This window comes from Belonocnema kinseyi, chromosome 4 (genome assembly GCF_010883055.1).
Source record: "Belonocnema kinseyi isolate 2016_QV_RU_SX_M_011 chromosome 4, B_treatae_v1, whole genome shotgun sequence".
Classification (NCBI taxonomy): Eukaryota; Metazoa; Arthropoda; class Insecta; order Hymenoptera; family Cynipidae; genus Belonocnema; species Belonocnema kinseyi.
In genome coordinates this window covers 40,142,467-40,162,736 of record NC_046660.1, presented here as the reverse complement: position 1 = coordinate 40,162,736, position 20,270 = coordinate 40,142,467, and the positions used below count along the sequence as shown (strand labels likewise).

Here is a 20,270-nt window from a genome sequence, read left to right as displayed (position 1 = left end):
AAAATTTTTCTATTTGATTTTTGTGAATCTTTTCCGTTCACTTTTAAATCCAGAGAAAGTGTAAATAAAATTTTTGTAATTGAAAAAATGGCGGTAGTTCTTGTGAAAAAGTGTTAACATGTTTTTTTAAAGTCTGTGTACTGCTTTATTTTGTTATTTTTGTTATATGTATTATTTCACGTTAATATTGCATAATTAAATCATACCATCTTTTTTGTAATTTTTAGCAATGACTGGCCGTCCCATTTTAAAAGTAAAATGAATTCATTGTCGTCTTTTCAATATAAATTATCATCCTCAGTCGTAAGCGAATAATTTTATAAATGCGATATGGTAATTTCCCGTATTTTCTTTAAAATTATTAAAGCCATAATAAACTACAAGAATATATAGCAAAACTCATAATAAAGTATAAAAAAGTATAAAATTGGTCCATATAATATAAAAAACCAATTTTTACATTCTCATCAGAGAGCGTATCAGAATTGTGTAAAATTTGACCCCCCCCCCCCATTTTTTCAAATGTCCACGTTTTGAGACCCCCTAAATCCGAAAAACACGTTTTTACGAATGTCTAAACTAAAGGTCAAGATCATTAGCCAGCCATTTTGGATGCAAATTCAAAAAGTGGGCACATTTTGAATATTTTTGAAACCATTTTTTTTTAATTCCAAAAATTCTCTATACAGTTATTCATAGAATTAAAAAAATTTAACAATTCAACCTAATGACTTTTTTTGAAAAATCAAAAATTACTACAGTTATAGCATTTTCAAAATACAGAAAATCAAACTAAAATGAACGATTTAAGCCAAACAACGCATGATGCGAAAAAAAAGTCTCGAAAAGAAATACGGTTGTTTATAGTACTTCAAAACTTAAACAATTTATTCTTCTGACTTTTTTTACAAAAAGAAAATTATTAGAGTTAGAGCATTTTCAAAATCCAGAAAAACAAACTAAAATGAAGATTTTAAGCCAAACAACGCATGATATGATAAAAAGTCAAAAGAAGAAAAACTTTGCTTTTCGAAAGCCCTACAAGATTATCACAAAAACTTTTTTAAATTTGTCGAAAAGTTGAGAATTCCAAATTTGATCGTACCAAAAATGTTTGAAACCACATTTTTTGAAGATTCAAAAATTATATGTACGGTTTGTCATAGTACTCAGAAACTCAAACAATTTATCTTCATGACTTTTTTTATGAAAAGAAAATTATCAGAGTTAGATCATTTTCAAAATCCAAAAAAGTAACTAAAATGAACATTTTAAGCCAAAAAACGGATGATATGAAAAAAGTCAAGAAAAGAAAAACTTTGCTTTTTGAAATCCCTTCAGGACTATAATAACAACTTTTTAAATTTGGACGAGAAGTTGAACACTTCAAATTTGACCGTACCAAAAATAATTAAAAATCCAAAAATTCGATTTTTTGGTCAAACTATGCAAGATACGAAAAAAATGAGAAACCTCAAATTACGCGCCCTGGAAAGAACTACAAATTAAGAATGAATCACTTTTCGATATAAGCTACGAGAAAAAATGAGACAAAATTTCTTGATCCAAAAAAATGCTATAATTTTTTATAGGACAGTTAGTTTTTGCTTTAGTCGTAAAAAATAACATTCTAAATAAAAATATTAAATTTGTTTGAAAAAACGACACCAGGTATGAACTTAAATTACCAGGCAAAAGTTGTTCACCTAAAAAGATCGATAAATTTATTATTAAGACGAAAGAGGACATAGGCTCCTATATAGGACCCTATATAGGTTCCCGTATTATATCCTATGCAGATGCGCAGTCGTTTTTATTTAATCGTAAAAAACAAGATCAAAAATAAAAAAATTATAAAAACAAGAAAATAAGAATTAGTATGATTCAATTTTTATGTATATTATGAATTGTAATGATATACATTTATTTAAATGATACATTTGTCAGCGCAGCTTAGAATACAATTTAAAGCAAAATAAGAAGCAAATATAAAAATAATCATGATAAATACAATTTGTTTTTGATTTTCCAATTTTTTAATAAGTAATCCCTTGCAAAGTTGCATAAAAAATGTATTACAATTGATATAAAAGTGTTGTGTCTAATGTATAAAAGTTGACAGGTTGGACAAAGTCGAGTGCGAAGCACGAGATACGTGATGAGAATGTGTTCGTTAAAGCCAAAAATGCTTTAAGAAAAGAGAGTTCAAAATCACAAAATTACAGTTATCGGTCCGTTCACCTTTGATTTTAAAACGTCTGTGCCCGAATGCGGAATAAATGCAAACACTAAGCGCGGAGTGCGATTGCCCTCAGTTGCGTGCTGTAGGTGCGCTCAAACTCTCGAGCTAAGATTTTTTAACGAAAGAGAATTCGCAGTCATAAACTTACAGTGTTGGATGTTTGGAGTCTTAATTTTAAAATGTTTGCGCAAGAATGTGCGAAAATATAAAGACCGAGCGCGTAGCGTGAGGTAAATACATAATCGAGCGCGAAGCGCGAGAACTAAAAATCGCGCGCCCTAGGCGCGCTCAAACGTGCGAGCGAAGCTCCCTCCTGTGAAAATGGTTGTCGTTTTTCGAACTAATTTGTAAAAAAGTTTGCATTAAGATTTTCAACGATAAATGATATATTTCCCTAACTAAAAGTTCATTTTCGTGAAATTTTAAATAAAATAGAGAAGAACCCCAATAGAGTGGACCGAAAAGGTTTTTTGTTGGTAAAGCGGCTTGGGATTTATTTATTTGATTATACAGGGCCATCAAAAAATATCGGACCCCCCCCCCCACTTATCAGCAAAAATATGCGTTTTCGTGAGAAGTGTTTCAGACAAAAGTTTCAGGGGTTTGGATCTGAATGGTGGCCCTTAAGCTGGCTTTGGCGTTGACCTTGAAGGTTATTTCAAGGTCAACTTTTATTTTTCAAATGGAAACCCCAATTTTTGAATCGACCAATCGAAAGAAGTGAAAATTTTACGTTCAGATATTCATCAAGGTCATGTGACCCGATAACCTTCGGGATCATTTCAGGTTTGTATTCCACACACAATCTTTTTTTTTGTGGATTGACGAGGCCCTTAATGGAGTTCGACTCTGCGGACCGGATCCTTATAGGGATTTTTTTGTGGACTGATGAGACCTACGATGGATCTCGCGTTAGTCGGCTTGGCGAGGTTAACTTATTGCCCACCAAAGAATGAAGTCTAATAATATTGCTCCTGATATGTAAATTGATATCGTAGTTCATCAAAATAACAGAATCCAAAGAGTAACCGGCATAATTTTTCCAAATTCTAAACCCAAATACATTTAAAAGTTGAAATTTTTATGTTGTTCCTGTTTTAATCATTTTAAAACATTGAAAACCTCCCTGTCTTGTTTGCAAGATAAAATTGATCACATAATACACAATAATGGAATAGTTCACAACAAGTAATAAGTCCAATCTATAAAAATGTTATGTAAAGATAATAATATATAATTTGATGAAATTAAAAATTTTTAAATTATTCAATAGGAGTGACATAAAAGATTCAATATTCGTTGTCAGCTATTATATAATTGCATATTCTGTGATAAATTTTATTCTGCGAAAAAGAGCAAGGTGATTCATTTACAACAGATCGCATTACTTAAAATTAAACAAACTTTAAAAATAATGGGCACAAGATTCAATTAAAAAGGTTAATCATATGAAGCAATTTAGGGGAATTTACCATCTTTGAAGCTCTTTTTTCTGAAAAATACATGAATACCTTCATCCTCTATTTTGTGTGCAACACTTATTTTCTCCGCATGTTTTTGCTCGATTTCAGACTTATTTTACAGTTTTTTTAATGTTATTTTATTCCTGTTGAATGCACTCTATTTTACTTCCTTCATTATAAAGCTTTCTTCCAATTGTCTTTGTATCCGTCCGTTCATTCGTTAGTTAGTGTGTCTGCATATTTTCAGATTGTTAGCACGATAACTTTCGAAAGAATTAAAAGATTGGATTGGCCTTTGGTGTATTTTTTAGTATCCTAAACTAAAAAGGTCCAGTTCGTTAATCAACCATTTTGAATAAAAATTCATATCTTGAACGCATTTTGAGTATTTTCGAGTCCACTTTTTTTTAAGATTCTAAATTTCTCTGTACGGATATTCATAGTATTCCAAAAGGCGAACAATTTACCACTTAAAACTTCTTTTGATCAAACAAGAAATTAACAGAGTTATAGCATTTACAAAATTCCTAAAAACACACGAAAATGAACATTTCAAGCCAAATAACGCACGATATGAAAAAAATTCAAGAAAAGAAACAGGTTGCTTTTTGAATGCGCTAGAATATTACCATAACAAATTTTTGAATTTTCTTGAAAAATCGAAAATTCAAGCTTTCTCATTTATTGATCGGTCTCGCATATACATATTATACTTTTTGGTCGATTCCTAATTAATTTGATATCACACACGACTATGTTTCGTTTTTTCACAGATTTAAGTTCACCGTATTAGTACATCATTTTGATCCAATGAAAAATTTATTTTGTCAATTATAAGAATAGAATATATAAAACAGAAAGGTAAAAAGATAAGTATATTTTTAAGCCATTTGGAGTTTGAGAAATCTAACACTAATTTAAGTTGTTTTTCAAATTAGAATTTCCAAATTTTGTAGCGTTTTTTTTCTATGTTTCATAAATAAAATATATTTGTGGGGATATTAATAAAATCTAGTCTGCATACCTACTTGAATCTCTTTCAGTACTTTATATATTTTAAATTTTATGAAATTTGAATCTATAATAAGTGCATATTGGATCAGTCAGTGATATAAGACTCATAAAATTACATAATCATCACACAGTCTATTTTATAACTGTATATTCATGTACATAAAAAGGTTTGAAATTCTGAAACGCATTAGCACTGACCAGCTTACTTTCGGGTCTCTTTTAAAGTGAAATATCTTAGGGTTGGGTTTAGTCGGAATTAAATTTTTCTAATTTTCCTCGCAGTTTTGGAAATGTCGTGAATGTTGTTTTTGTTTATGAATGCGCATAATATGCACAATTTTTTAAATTTAAAGATTTTTTATTTGTGTTCATATGGTAAAAATTAATTTTTTTATAGAGTTCTCAAAATTAAAAGAAATATAAAACTTCTAAACATTATTTATATTTTTCGTAAGCATATAAAAACGATTGACAAGTTAATGTAATAAATTTAGCATCTCGTCATTTTTAACGATCTAATTTTCTCAATTTTATTGAAAGTATATTTTGAACACAAGAAAGTCTTTTTTGCTAAAAAAAGGATTTATAGTGTTCATAAACTTTTTAATTTTTAGGTATATAGATTTCACATACTATACTCGTACATACTATACAAATATTCTAAATTATTGCAAAATTGTTTACAAGATGCTTTAAAAGATTTCAAGAAGTTCACAAAGATTTAAAACTATTTAAAGGATTATATTTCAAAGATTTTAATATTTTAAAATTAATTTAACAGATTTAAGAAACATTTTACAAATATTATAAAGAAGTCATAAGGTTTTTAACATTTTTTAAAACATTTCTTAAAGATTAAAAATTTTTTAAAGAAATTGAAAAAAAACTCCAAAAGACTTCGAACAAAATTTGAGATCTAACATATATTTTACATGCTGTAATTATTGCGGCTGCAAATTTCCTTTTCAATTTACACATATGTATGTTCTAAAAGTTTAAGTTTATCCTATATTTTTTCCAAGAATATATGAATTTGTTTTTATTAATTTTTCAATATACAATTTATAATGAAACTTAATTTGTTTTAAATATTATTTTTAATTATTTAAAAATACGAAATTATTTGAATATTTCTGTATTCACATAATTCTTTATAATATTATTTTGCCGCTGCTCTCCAAGGAAAATTTTTAGTAAATGCCAAGATGGAAGTCGGAAAAATGCCACACACAATTGTCCATGATTAAATACATCTTTACGAAGATCTAACCCGATAGTATTGAAAGTTTGTCCTTTACAATGCAATGTAATACGATGTATAAAGACAAGGTGCCCTGCCTTATCACCTGTTAAAATGCGACATCGTAGAAGATTTTTTTCGAACGTGTATTATTACATAAGCCTTCGTTAATAGAAATAATACGAATTAGGATAATAATGCAATTATTTCTTAAGCACAATTCATAAGGAGGAAGGGTCGGTGGATTCAATGTGTTTAAGTATTCTAGGTGCATTGCATCATTTATATCTCCATTATCACAGTTTTTAACACTATCTACACTTGCATGAATTCGTTGTGTGGTTTTGTCCAATAGCTCCATGACTCTGTAATTTATTTCTTCAACATCAACATTTCGTGCCGATAATATAGCTGTATTTGCTAGATCTCCAAATCTTCGATCCTTAATAAGTTTACTAAACATTGTCTGTACTATATCTTCGGTTTTAGTAGCTACACATTTTTATGGGGCTATTAAGTAATTCTCATTGTCATTTAAAGTACCATCTTCACTGACAATAAATACTTTTCGAATTCTGCTTCTTGTGGTAAAGTACTCATATTTTTTTTAGTGAAAATACAGGGACATGCTTTCAAAGTTAACTGAATTTAATGGATAAATTGACTAATTCGCTGCGAGTTGCATGAGTTTTTAGTCATTAATTGCCTAAAATCTCCTCCAAGAATTATAATTTTTCCACTAAGTGGTGAATCAACATTCATAAAGTCACGTAATGTTCGATCTAAGAATTTCAAAGCATACCTTGGCGCTATTGAAACTTCGTCTCAAATAAAAATATCTACTTCTCGTAAGTATTGACCATCTTTAGATTGAGTTTGTATACGGGAGACGGAATCTAAAAATAAAGTAACTGGAATACCGATACTTTCTTCGTTCGACAAAGCAACATTAAGGATTGTTTCTACAAAATCTGTTTGTTTTCCAATAAATTTGTGGTACGTAATTTGTGTTTCAAACAGATGTAAAAGAAATTTTTGTAGGTTACGGTTACATGGCCTTAATAGTCGCACTTTTTGAGCCCTATTAAAGTTAAGTCTTAAATAAGGTATTCTTACATATTTCGTCGTCCTTAATCCATATTAACCCAATTTGTTCGTTTTTGTCTGTCAAGTTTAAGCATGGACAATTTTGTTAATTATCCTGGAAAAAATCTGAATATTTTTGGCGGGTATTTTCAAGTGTGCTCCTTCGGAATCTAACCCGAAAATTTAAAAAAAAAACTACCCGTTGCCAACCTATTTTTCAATTTAAAAAAAGACACGTGATTTTTCAATGTAATTTTTTTAAACCGTATGTTCGATGCAAAAGAGGTATTGCCAATAGCTAAATTCACAAAAACTTCAGCTGAAAATGTCCAGACAATAAATTTATACATGCAGAAAAATAATTTCTCTTTATTAAGGGGTGGTACGGTCACCCCTAAAAGAACATATTAACGAAAAACCGCTATTATATGGATTTTTCTCAGAATAAAAAAATAAAATTTTAAAATAAAAAAAAAAATAAGAAAGGAATATAAAATAACAAAAAAAAGGTTCTTTATAAGCGTCTACCTCTATGCGGTAAAAACTGAAAACATTTTTATGGCTAAAGACGTTCCATACGCAAGCACATACAAAAATTTCGAACATGTTTATCAAAAAATCATTTAAATAAAATTCTACGTGAATTAAACTCAGAAGATTTTCAAAATTTCGACGTAACTCAACTTTTATTGATTTTTAGAACTAAATTTATTTGCAATTTTTTGGTATTGAAAATAGTCTTTCTGATAAACTGTCGATTTTCACACCTTTAGGTTATGTTCTTGGGTGGTAACAAAATTTATCCTTATAACGAAAGAAAATATGTTTTCTATTATTTGTGATATGTTTTCCCCCATTTTTACCTGTTTTCCAAGCTGAAACAACTTTTTTCAGAACAATCCGTAAAACAGCGATTTTTCGTTAAGATGTTATCTTAGGGGTGGTCCTACAACCCATCATTGATCAAAAATCAATACTCTGTGTGTATAACTTTATTATTTGGACATTTTGAGCCGAAGGTTTTTTGATTTCAGCTATTGTCAAGACCTACTTCGCATCAAAAATACGATTGAAAAAAATCACGTTTTTTAAAATTAAAATATAGGGTAGGAAGGGGTGGTTTTTTAGAAATTTTCGGGTCAGATTCTGAAAGGGCACACTTGAAAATATCCACCAATACATTTTCAGATCTTTTCTAGCATAATTAACAAAGTTGTCCCAGCTTAAGGTTGGCGGACAAAACGGACAAATTGGGTCAATAAGGGTGAAGATATGTAGTCTGCATGTTCTGGTCTAAATGCCAAGTTTGTAATAAAATTTATGATAATTACAATGGTTATGACAGCATTGGAAAAGATCTATTTGAATCAAACATAAATCAAACTTGTCATTTTTAACATTTCAGGTGCGGATATATTAAGGGTGGTTTTAGGGCTCTTGTTGAACTTTCTCACTCAGTCTATAATTAGTGAGATAAAAAAAGAGGATTTTTAACGTTTTTATATTTTCAAATATCGACAATCAAACTTGTCGTTTTGAATATTTTATGTGTTGATATAGTAGGGGTGGTTTTTAGGGGTCTTTTCGAACATTCTCACCCACTCTATAATTAGTAAGATAAAAAATAGGATTTTTGACGTTTTTATATTTTCAAATATCGGCAATCAAAATTGTATTTGGCATGTTTGAATAATGGGTGATTTGTGAGGGTAGTTAATGCCCTAAGAATAAAAATTTCGAAAACTTCTTCCGATGGAATATCATTTTTTGTCATCCTACATGATTTAGGCAAAACAAAATTCGGGGGGAAAAATCTTTAATTTCGTTCATATGAACGTTCGTAACTTCAAGTACATGTATTAAGGACGATAAAATATGTAAGCACATCTAATATCACTTTTAATTTAAGAAAATAGATTAAGAAACTGCGATGCAGTTATTATTAGTTATTAGGTCTGCTGTAAAAAATAAAAACAGCGCGTTAAAATGATAGACCAATAGAAATCACGGCCAAGTCATCCAATCTGACAACCCTGCAAGACAGTTCCTTAGCCCCTTAAGAAAAAGCCGACCTGTGTTTTTGTAAAGGTTCTTTCACACATTATCTAACCCGCTTGGGCTGGCATCCGCAATCAAATTATTATTTTTTTATTAAATAATTACTTGGCTAATTGACAATTTTGTAAAAATAAATATGCGGATAGACTTTCTAGATTAACCCTCTCTTTCTATCCCCTATTCCAATTCTGAGGGTTGTTTAGTTAGCTCAATACCATGTACAAAGTCAAAATTCGAATGGACCTCTTTTTCTAACATTTGGAGATAGAAAGAGAGGTCCGTTCGATTTTTTTATTTCCGGTCAGGTGCTTTTCCAATTAAGCTATTAGAGGGATCAGAATAAGAACTCTTAATTCAAGAACATAACGCTAATTTTTAACTAGGTGTTAATGATACAAGTAATTATTTAAAATTTTTTTAAATTTATCTGCTATATCATCAGAGATTGCACCTTACCGACAGTAGATCAACCCTCCAAACCATGAAGGCAGCAAATCTACACAATATCGATCAAGTTAAGAATCTTCAATAACAGAAAGTGCTTAACGTTTTAATAAGACTAGATGGAAAATAATATTTTTTTAAATTAAAATTATTTCTTGAATAAAAGATCCTACTCCATCTTCACTCCATTGGGAATCGAACCACAAAACTTTTGATTTCCGGACAGGTGCTTTTCCAATTAAGCTATTAGAGGGATCTTTTGTTCAAAAAATAATTTTAATTTAAAAAAATATTATTTTCCATCTAGTCTTAATAAGACGTTAAGCAGTTTCCGGAAATCAAAAGTTTTGTGGTTCGATTCCCAGTGGAGTGAAGATGGAGTAGGATCTTTTATTCAAGAAATAATTTTAATTTAAAAAAATATTATTTTCCATCTAGTCTTATTAAGACGTTAAGCACTTTCTGTTATTGAAGATTCTTAACTTGATCGATATTGTGTAGATTTTCTGCCTTCATGGTTTGGAGGTTTGATCTACTGTCGGTAAGGTACAATCTTTGATATAGCAGATACATTTAAAAAATTTTTAAATAATTTTTTATTTAAACTCTCAATAATTGACATAGTCTTATTGATAAATCCATTTAGTCAGTTGATTATGAAGAATAAAACATCTCATTTGTATTTTTAATTAAAAATAAATTAATATCTTTTAGATTAATTGCAGAACACAAAAAAAATAAATAAGATCGACCCTAATGTCAATAAAAAAATCGTCTTCACTGATATCAGAGTTGGGTCAATTAAAAAATGATATCTTGCAAAAAAAACAGCAAAGATATCATCTAACTATATCCGAAAATGATTGCATCTTCCTATTTAAAAAAAGATTTAAAAATCGAATTTCCTTCCTTCCTGTTCTATAACAACCATATCAATAAAAAATGCCTCTTTTAAACTCAGAAAAAATGGAAAATCAACACTTTCTCTCCCTTGATTCAATAACAATATATATTTTTCAATTATCTTCTTCTAATTAAAAAAAAAAAAAAACGAAAATGAAAAATTCTTTCGTCAAACACAACAGAAATCTCAAAAAGAAAAAAATGGCCTCTTCCAATTAAAGAAAAAACTGTATCACTTTCAAATCAATAAAAACTTTACAAATATAAAATATACTACCAATTTAACAAAAATGAGAATTTTCTAAATTTTTTAATTATCCTCTTTTAATTCAGACAAAAAAAAAGGAAATAAAAAATTCTTTCTTCAACCACAATAAAAATCTTAAAAATAAAAAAATGGCCTCTTCCAATTTAAAAAAAAGACTGTATCTCTTTCAACTCAATAAAAACTTTACAAATATAAAATGTACTGCCAATTTAATCAAAATTAGAAGTTTATCGTTTCAAGGTTGATAAAAATGTTAAAAATACAATACTTCACATTTTTCCACACAATAAAAATGTGAACCTAAAAAAGTTCCTCTCGCAATTATTGAAGAGAAATTAAATACCAAAATCAATTCGATTTTTCTCAATTTTGGTCCTTTTAAATTAATAATTTTCAATTTTTATCATCCAAGGCTTCACAATCCACTAAAGCTTATAATTCTTGACCAATTTTGATGCTTTTTTTCAAAATACTTAGAATTAAATAGATTATAAATAGAATTAAATATTTTTTCGGATCAAAAAACTCATTTTTACTAATTTGTTAAAAAAAAGTTTGTTTAAACAAATTGTGACCAGGTTCTGCGGTCGCAACTTACATTTATTCATTCTGTTTGTTCTAACAAACATAAAAAGTTTAGAAATTTAAATTAGAATAAAATCCAAATTGAAAATACTATTTAACGTCCAATAATCAAATTGATGCAAACTCCTGTTAAAAAAAAGAATCCAACGACCAAATTTGGACCACAACGTACAAAAAAAATTCTATTGTAATCTGAAGAAATTAAAAAAATTAAAAAAAAAAAATAAATAATTTTCGGACCAAAATAAAAAAGAGGAAAGAAAAATGAGAAGGCAGCCAACCACATCCCCTTCCTTCTTTTTTCTTTCTTTCGTCTTTTTTATTTTTAGTATCATCAAATTACAATAAAATAAAATTCAAAATAAAAAAAAATAAATAAATAAATGAAATTGCATTACCAACGTTTCGGTACTTGTACTCGTACCCTTATCAAGGCAAGGGAAATGTAATAGGTATAAATTGACAGCACCTACGAACAGGTTCTATCTCTTTGATACCTTAAAATTAAATGAGGGTCAGTAGGCCAATCTGCTGTAAATACAATAGAAAATAGAAACAAATCAGAAATAGAAAAAGTAAAAGAAAAAAAAATTTATGAAACAGCCTCGTTAAATGTAATTAATCATATTAGCATATCTACATTTTTCTTTCCTCTTTTTTATTTTTGTCTGAAAATTATTTTTTTTTCCAATTTTTTCAGATTACAATAGGATTTCTTTGGCTTTTTGTTTTTGCTTGTTCGTTGTGGTCGAAATTTGGTCGATGGATTCTTGTTTTTTTTTTTATTAGGAGCTTGCATTTAACGAACATAATTATGCAAAAATTTTCCATTCGAATTCATTGACCACGACTCCGCCAATTTCACCCGGTCTATCTCGTTCCCATTGCCCCATTTTTATATCTTGCTTCGGGTGAGTGGATGGTGTACCTGCGATCTCACTATTAATAACTATTGTCCAAACAATTTCTTTGTTCTCATTTTCAGATTTTTCTTAGATTTCTCTCATTTGGAAGGCTTGGAATTTAAATTGATTCACTTTTGAAAACTTTTGATTAAAAGTTCCATTGAGCATTTCGCAAATGGCACCGTTTTAATGTTTTTTTTTTTAATTTAAAGTGTATATTTTCGGGTTATCAAGGTTAACTGTTTCATAAAAAATTCGTATCTTTTGGAAAATATTTAATGTGTTTTGGTTGAAAATAAAACTTTGGTTAAAAATAAAACCTTGAAAAAAAAAACAAATAAAACTAAATTGAGAAATTAAATGCGCTCATAGAGCACGATTGATGCTGCTAGTTACAATAAATGATAAGGAATAGGATATTTTAAAAGATAAAAATATTTCTATGTTTTTGTATATTTCCAGGTTGTCTGGATCTGCAATTTTATTTACAATACATTCACATTAGGTTCGTTCATCGACAGTGCTGAGAAATGTCACGTAATGCGATCCTGTCAGATCTTCGAATAATATACATATGTATATGTGTACATATATACAATACGGTTGTTCCAGCAAGAAAGTGAGTAAATTTGAACAAAATGCAGCATTGACGAGTAAAAAGCAGAAAAATTCATTGCAAAAAAATTCGAATCTACTGGTTTAATAAAATATTTTACCCACACAATCACGATTATTATTACAAACTGCATTCGTTTCAAAATAATATCAAATATGTCGAGCTTCAATTAAAAGCTTTTCGTCGATTAGCCATTATAATGACCTGGATACAATCATACATCAACCATTCCAATTGTCAGAATTATCACCATTTCCTAATTTTACTAAATGAAAGATGAAAGCAGTTTCGATAAATTTATGCGACCAATATATATTTTCCTCCTTTGCTTCCTACCTTTACAAATATATTAATTTTATTTTTCTAAGTAATTCTTCTAGTTAATTTATAAATTTTAAATTTCCAAGATTCAAGTTGCAATCAGAATCCATACAAAGGTGGAAAAATATGCGAGATTAAGAAAATTAGAGACAAAGTTTTGTCAAACTGCCTTAAAATCGAAGCGATTCTTTGATTTTTATTCCTTATCCTATTCGAGTTCATTTACATATTTGTTGTCTTTGAACTGAATTAAAATTTAGTGCCGCTTTTTAACGATATCGCGGTTGGATCTCGAGAAATTGAACATCAGTGACTGAGAGAACAGTTGACCTATTTTTCTATATAATAACTTTCTAATATTTTTAATTAACTGTTTTCTCAGTATAAGGAAGAATCTTGTGATTGGCTTCTTACAATTCTACTCCACTTTATAATTTTTTTAGATGAGAGGAGACCGAAGGGACGTAATTCTGAGCGTTCGAAGATTTAAGCTTCGTATAAGTGCAACGTGTTATATAAAATGTAATAAAAAATTTGATTATTTCTTCTTAGCCTCTTCTTCGACAGCCTCATTTTGTTTTCTGAAACAGTCACCAACTGGGAAGAAATCCCAACATCTTTGTTGGTACATGTTCCAGACGTAGGTTTCCTGACCAGTATATTCCGTGTCAGGTTTATTGATCAAGTGCATCAAGAAAAACCTAAATTCAAAAGAAAATTTTACAGTAAATGCCAGTTTAACAATTTGATCCTGAAATTAGATCTCAACGAGGGTTTAATTGCTCGGATTTCAGGTTTAGGAGAAACCAGTAAGAGGTGGGTTGAAAAAATGTGATGTCCTAAGATTGATAATTGTTCAATAAGTGGGGAAGCTATTGCAAACCAAATTAAAGCTAGACTATTGAACTATATTTTATAATTTATAACACATTGTAAGCCTTTTCGATCAGTTCTCAAAGGATATTAAAAAAACATTTTTTCATTTAAGCAGCGATAATTGTATTGATGTCGCTAAAAGGTATATGACCAAATACCTGGATACCCAAACCTAACCTGTCAAGAATTTAGCATCTCGAACTGAGTGGAAATTTTTATGAAAACACGAGAAATATATTTTTCATAAAAATTAAGAGATTAAATATTTGACAGTTTTAAAGCCAATCCTTTGATGAATTGAAAGAACCAGAGAAAAAATAGAAGAAGAATGATTTTTAAACTAAATTTTCAACTTGTTTTAAATATTGCTACTAGTAGTATAGCAACGGAGCTGCAGTAACTCTTAATGGCCAAGCAAAGATCTGTTCCATGCTGAGTTGCCGATATCTGATCATTACCATCGATCAGTAATGCAAATTCATCAACCACTTAGCCTCAGTCGGTTAAACTTCCCCCTCTTCCACCTCTACATCCTGGATGATAGCAGAGGACAAGGAGGCATTACCGGCAGTAAATGGTTTATGTATCTGCATTACCAACCTATGGTAATACTCTAATGCTGGTAAATTAGCATGGAATAGCACGTTCTTTGGTATTGCATGTGATTGTAACATAGACGATGGATTGTAGGCAATTCCTTACACAAAATCATGATACAGAAAAAAAGTATATAGGACAATCAGCATCGGAATAAATACTACAAAAATATTCAAGGAATTAATGTGAACAGTAGAGATGCTGCGAAGAGACATTTTATTTTAGAACATTCATAAGATTCCTTTTATATAAATTTAATAAAATTATTCCTTAAAGTTCTGCAGAAAAAACGTTAAAATCTAGACAAATCTCTGAAATCCCTTGAAATCCTTAAATATATATCAAAATACTTCAAATCTTGTGAAATTTCCAAAAATTAATTGAAATATTCATAATTACTAAGAATCCCTCGTAATTTAATTAATTTTCCAAAGTTCAGTGAAAATACCTTGAAATTTTTGTGAATCTTACAAAATACTTTGAAATTTCTTGATATATTTGAAAAACGTAAAAATTCCCTAAAACCCACTGACAATTTTGCAAGGAATTTCAAGAAATTCTAGAGAATTTATATAAGTTTTAAGGGCTTTAAGGGATTTTTAGAGATTTTGAGGAAATCATAAGGATTTAAAGAGATTTAAAAAATTTGAAGTGATTTTCAAGAATTTTGTAGGAATTTAAAACATTTTAAGGTATTTCTCGTGCATTCTAGAAAATACGAGTAAATGAAATTACATTTTTGAAGGGATTTCTAGCGATTTCAAAGATTTTAAGAGATTTCAAGATATTTTAAGGTATTTCACATGATTGAAATATTGCACGGATTTACAGTAATTGAAATGGGGGAGGGGGTTGTTTTTTTAGAGAACTTTATTTAATCAATTTAATTTAATTTAAATTGAACTTATTTTGAAAGATTTAATTGGTTTTCAAAAGATTTAAAAGTATAAATAAATTTCTAAAATTTCAGATTGTAATTAAAAGATTCCCACAGATTCTTTGAAATCTCCTGAACTGTTGAAAAAACCCGATGAAATCTGTTATGCGTGATAAAAATATTTAGAAAACCCTTAAAATCCTTTCAAAAGGCTTTTAAAAGACAAAATCATTTAGAATCCATGGAAATTACCTGGAGTTAAATCGAAATTGAACCTATTTATTTAAAGCTTTCTAAAATACCTGTAAATCTTCTGAAACTTTGAAATCGCTAGAAATCCGTTCAATTTTTATTTAATATAATTATTTTTCAAACGTCACTAAAAAATGATAAAATCATTGGAAATGCTAAAAAATTCGTAGAAATAATTTGAATTTTTTTCCGCTGTAAATCTTTAAAATCTTCTAAACTCTCTCAAAATGTTTCGAAAATTTTTGTAATGTGTGAAAATGTTTTCGAATCCCTTAAAAAACAATGAAATCCTTGTAAATTAGTTGGAATATTTAAAAAGTCCATAAAATCTTATTAAGAACCTTCAAGTCCATGGAAGATCCTCGGAAATTATAATCTTTTGGAATTCCTTAAAATATTCTGATTTATTTCAAAAATTTTTTAATTCCGTAAATTTTTCTTTTTAATGTGGCAAATTTTCCTTAAATCCGTGAAAATTTCTATAGAATTAAAATTAAATTGAAATTATTCATTAAAATTCCCTTAAAAAATCTTTTAAATATCTAGAAATATTTATTGTCCTTTAATATTATGAAATTTAACCTTTCAAATTTAATTTAATTTATTTTCAAGAGTTCTTTAGAAATATCTTGAAGCCTTTAGAAATTCTACAAAGTTCTTTAAAATCCTCTACAATTTTTTAAATCTCTTGGCATTCTTTAGAGTTCCTTAAAATGCCCGGAAATGTTTGGAAATTTGAAAAATTCTGTGAGTTTTTATGAAATCTGACGAAATCGCTTAAGAACCAAAAAAAAATTTCTGGAATTCTTTGAAAATACCTAAAAACTTTTGAAATCCTATGTTAAATCAATAAATAAATCTTTTTTTGTGCTTTATCAATTTTTTGCGTCAAATTTTTCTATATTTTGACATTCTTTATTTTTATACTAATTTCCTTATAATGACTTTCTATCATGATATTTTTAGAAAAGAATGAATTACAAAATTTTCCAGAGCCGTGGAAATTTGTTTATGGCCCAATATAGAAAAATTAGAATTCTCATCGCAATGAAATTCAAAATGTTCTAAAACATTCCTGGTTGGTCATAGGATGTTCTAAATCGCCTAGAAGTGGGACCGAAAACTATGTAAATTTATAGAAGAACTTAAAGAAAGAAAAAAATTCACGAATTAAGTTGAATATTCGTTTGTTTTTTTTTTTCAAATTAATTTGTTAACTGACAATTTATCTCTTTGTTTGCAAATTAAATTATTTTTGGTATACTTTACTTTTTAGCACAGAAACTGAACCATTTTGTTTAAAACTTGTTCCTTTTATTTTAATGAATTTCGTGAACTGAAAATCAAACTATTCCATTTTTTATTGAACATGATTTTGTTGTTCGAATACTCATCTCCTTTAATAAAAATTCCTATTGTTAGCTTAAATTAAATTCTTTTTTGTTGAAAAATCTTCTATTACATTTTCGGTTGAGTAGTTATCTTTTTTTATTGTTGAATATAATATTATTCGGTTAGGAATTTCATTCTTTTGTTGAAATATCAACAGTTTTTTTCAAAAGTAATTCTTTTTATCCTTAAATTTCAACAATCTGGTTGAACTCTTTTTACTGTTTGGCAGAAAGTATCTTCCTTGATTAGAAATTCAACTTTTTTCATGAAAATGCGGCTTTTTCGTTCGATAATTAATTTATCTTAGTAGAACTTTATCCTTATTCAGTTTAAAATACAACTAGGAACTATTAAATTTATGTTTATAATTAACTTATTTTGGGTGAAAATTCTGTCACTTCTTGGAAAGTTTAACACCTTGTTAAAAATTTGTCTTTTTGGTTGGAAATGGATTTATTTTTATTTACAATTTAAATATTCTATTTTTTCTTGAAAACCAATATTCTTAGTTAAAAATTCGTCCGTTTTATGGTAGATAATAATTTTGGCTGTTGTTGAAAACTCAGCTGCTTGACTAAATACTTAAATACTGGGTTATCATTTGAACTTCTTTTTTAGAAATTAATTTTTTTGTTTGATGGTTTATCGTTTTAGCTGAAAATTCAACTCTATCGTTGAAAGTTGTATTATATTTTAAAAAAACAGTTCTTTAAACTTGAAATTTAACTACCATATTGACGGACACATTATTTTAGTTGAAAATTCTTCTCTTTATTACAAAATTTATTTTTAACCTTTTTTTTTTACTAAAAATGTAACTATTCCATTTTGAATAGAAAATGTGTCTTTTTATGTAAAATTAAACTATTTGGTTGAAAATGTATATTTTTGAGGTGAAAATTAAGGTTTTTTTTTGAAAATTGACAGTTTTCTTTTATTGCTGCGCAGTTTTGAAAGTTAAAAAAAATGGGAGTTAAAAATAGGTGAAAACTGGTAGAAACACACAAAGACTAACAAAAATGTACAAATCTATAAAGATTTGTAGCTCAATATTTGATAATTGTGATTTTTCTTCCTCCCTGAAATTAAAGATATTCTAAAACATTCCTACGACTTTCAAAAAAAGCGTATAACATAAGCCAACCGACAGATATGTAGGAATGAAATTGTGATCTGAGGTTGATAATAAAACAAGTAAATAACCATTTGAATAACAATTAAATATAATACTTACATGTAATTTGCAAGATTATGTTCTTGTTGAACATGCGTATCAAATCCGTGAGGAACACTATCAAAATAGTCTTTCCCTAGTCCACAGATGAAGCAATTGCTTTCCATATTCGTTTTCACACTTTCGAGCTGGTCTCGAAGTTCTCCAAAGGCGTCGATGATCAAACCTAAGGTATAACATATCATGTCAACCAATTCTAATAAAATCATTTCATGAATTTTTGTTAATAGATGTTGCATTTCACCTTGGATGATGGCGAGAAGAATGACAATGACAAAGAAGAAGAAAGTGATATCGAATAGGATTCGAAGATATTCGTATTCATCTCCATCAGGTTCTCCAATTTCATCTCCGATTCCTCCTCCTGCTCTCACTCCTTTGTAAAGATGGAATACGAAACACTGTAAAATAAATAATTAGATAAAAATTAGTAAATAGGAGCCATGCTCGTACAAAAAGGGATTTCGCGACCTTTTTAAGAAATTACAAAAAGGGGTTTCTTATCCTTTTAAGAAATTAATTACCTTCCCTGTCCTGAAAAATTCCGCACCTCGCACTTTACCTACTATTCCACCCATACTTCCCTCTTCCCCCTACCTACCTTCACCTACTTCTCCCTCCTCCATTATCCCGCTACACATTTCCCTTTATTTCTCCTCCCAAACCTTACTTTCCTTTCCCTATTTTTTCTACTCCTTTACTCACGCTCACTTCACCACTACTTCACTACTACTCCTCACCTACTAACCTTCACTTCACGCTGCACAGTCCTAACTCTCACCTTACCTATACCAACTTATCTCCATCATTTCCCTTCTCTTCTCTACTTCCTCGCCCTAACTTCCTCCCCCCACATTACCATACCCTTTACTCTTCCTACTTCCCCTCCTCAACCGCACTTCTCTTCTATTACTTCCCTTCTCGGACTCACGCTCACGTTACTTCTTTTACTCTCCTTATTACTCTCTGCTTATTCCTATCCCTCTCATCACCTGTCCCTACGTACAACTCCCTCATTTTTCTTCTTCTCACTACTCTCTAGCCCCAAATACCCCTCCTAAATTTCTTCATCCTTCACTCTTTCTACTTCTCCACCTTAACCCTACTTCCCTTCCCTTACTTTTTCCCCTCCACTCACACTCACTTCACTACTACTCCTTACAAACTCACCATTACTTCCCCCTGCCCAGTTCTACAGCTGTCTTTAGCTATACCCACTTATCTCTAACATTTTCCTGCTCTTCACCACTCCCTCGCTCTAAATGCTTCTTTCCACATTTCCTTATCCCTTACTCTCCAGACTACTTCTCCTTGACCGCACTTTCCTACTCCTACTTTCTCTACCATATTCAAGCTCACTTTAGTGCTAGCACTCACTTACTTCACCTCGCTTTCCCTGCCTAGTCCCTCCCCTCCCTTATCCCTGCTTATTACTCTCTTACTTTATTTCTCTTCGCCAATCCGTAGCCCTAACTGACTATCTCCAAATCTACTCATCTTTCACTCATACTACTTCCCCTCATTAAATTTACTTCCCTTTCACTACTTCACCTTTCCTACTCATGCTCACTTCACTGCTGCCGCTCACATACTAACCCTCACTTTTCCTTGCCCAGTATTATTTCTCTTCTAACCTTTCCCTACCCATCGCCATCATTTTCCTTCTCCTTATAACTTCCTCGCTCTAATTGCCCTTCGCCACATTATATTATCCTTCACTCCCCATTCTTTCCCTTATTACCACACTTGTGAAAAAATTTCGACGGAAGGACGGGCACACGACAAAAATTATAGGATTTTCTGTCAAGGGTACGAATCCCTAATAAAAAAAGCCCCTTATGGTCGATATGGAGTCAGGTGGGCACAAATTTTGTATGGAAAAAAAGTTTTTCATCTT

The 20,270-nt window shown here is 29.7% G+C and overlaps 1 protein-coding gene across 4 annotated transcripts in view; it reads right to left on the bottom strand.

Annotated features, from left to right (window-relative positions):
* Positions 1-12,649: 12,649 nt before the first annotated feature.
* Positions 12,650-20,270, bottom strand: part of LOC117170698 (ryanodine receptor) — a 99,379-nt gene continuing 91,758 nt past the window's right edge. For 2 of the 4 annotated variants that reach the window (XM_033357679.1, XM_033357678.1), the window contains 3 exons: positions 18,618-18,774; positions 18,374-18,539; positions 12,650-13,846 (listed from right to left, as the gene is read on the bottom strand). In XM_033357679.1, coding sequence (XP_033213570.1) covers positions 13,684-13,846; positions 18,374-18,539; positions 18,618-18,774 — 486 coding nt within the window. In that variant the 3' untranslated portion in view covers positions 12,650-13,683. The remainder of the gene's footprint in view (positions 13,847-18,373; positions 18,540-18,617; positions 18,775-20,270) is intronic. The other 2 variants (XM_033357677.1, XM_033357676.1) reach the window with 1 other exon arrangement.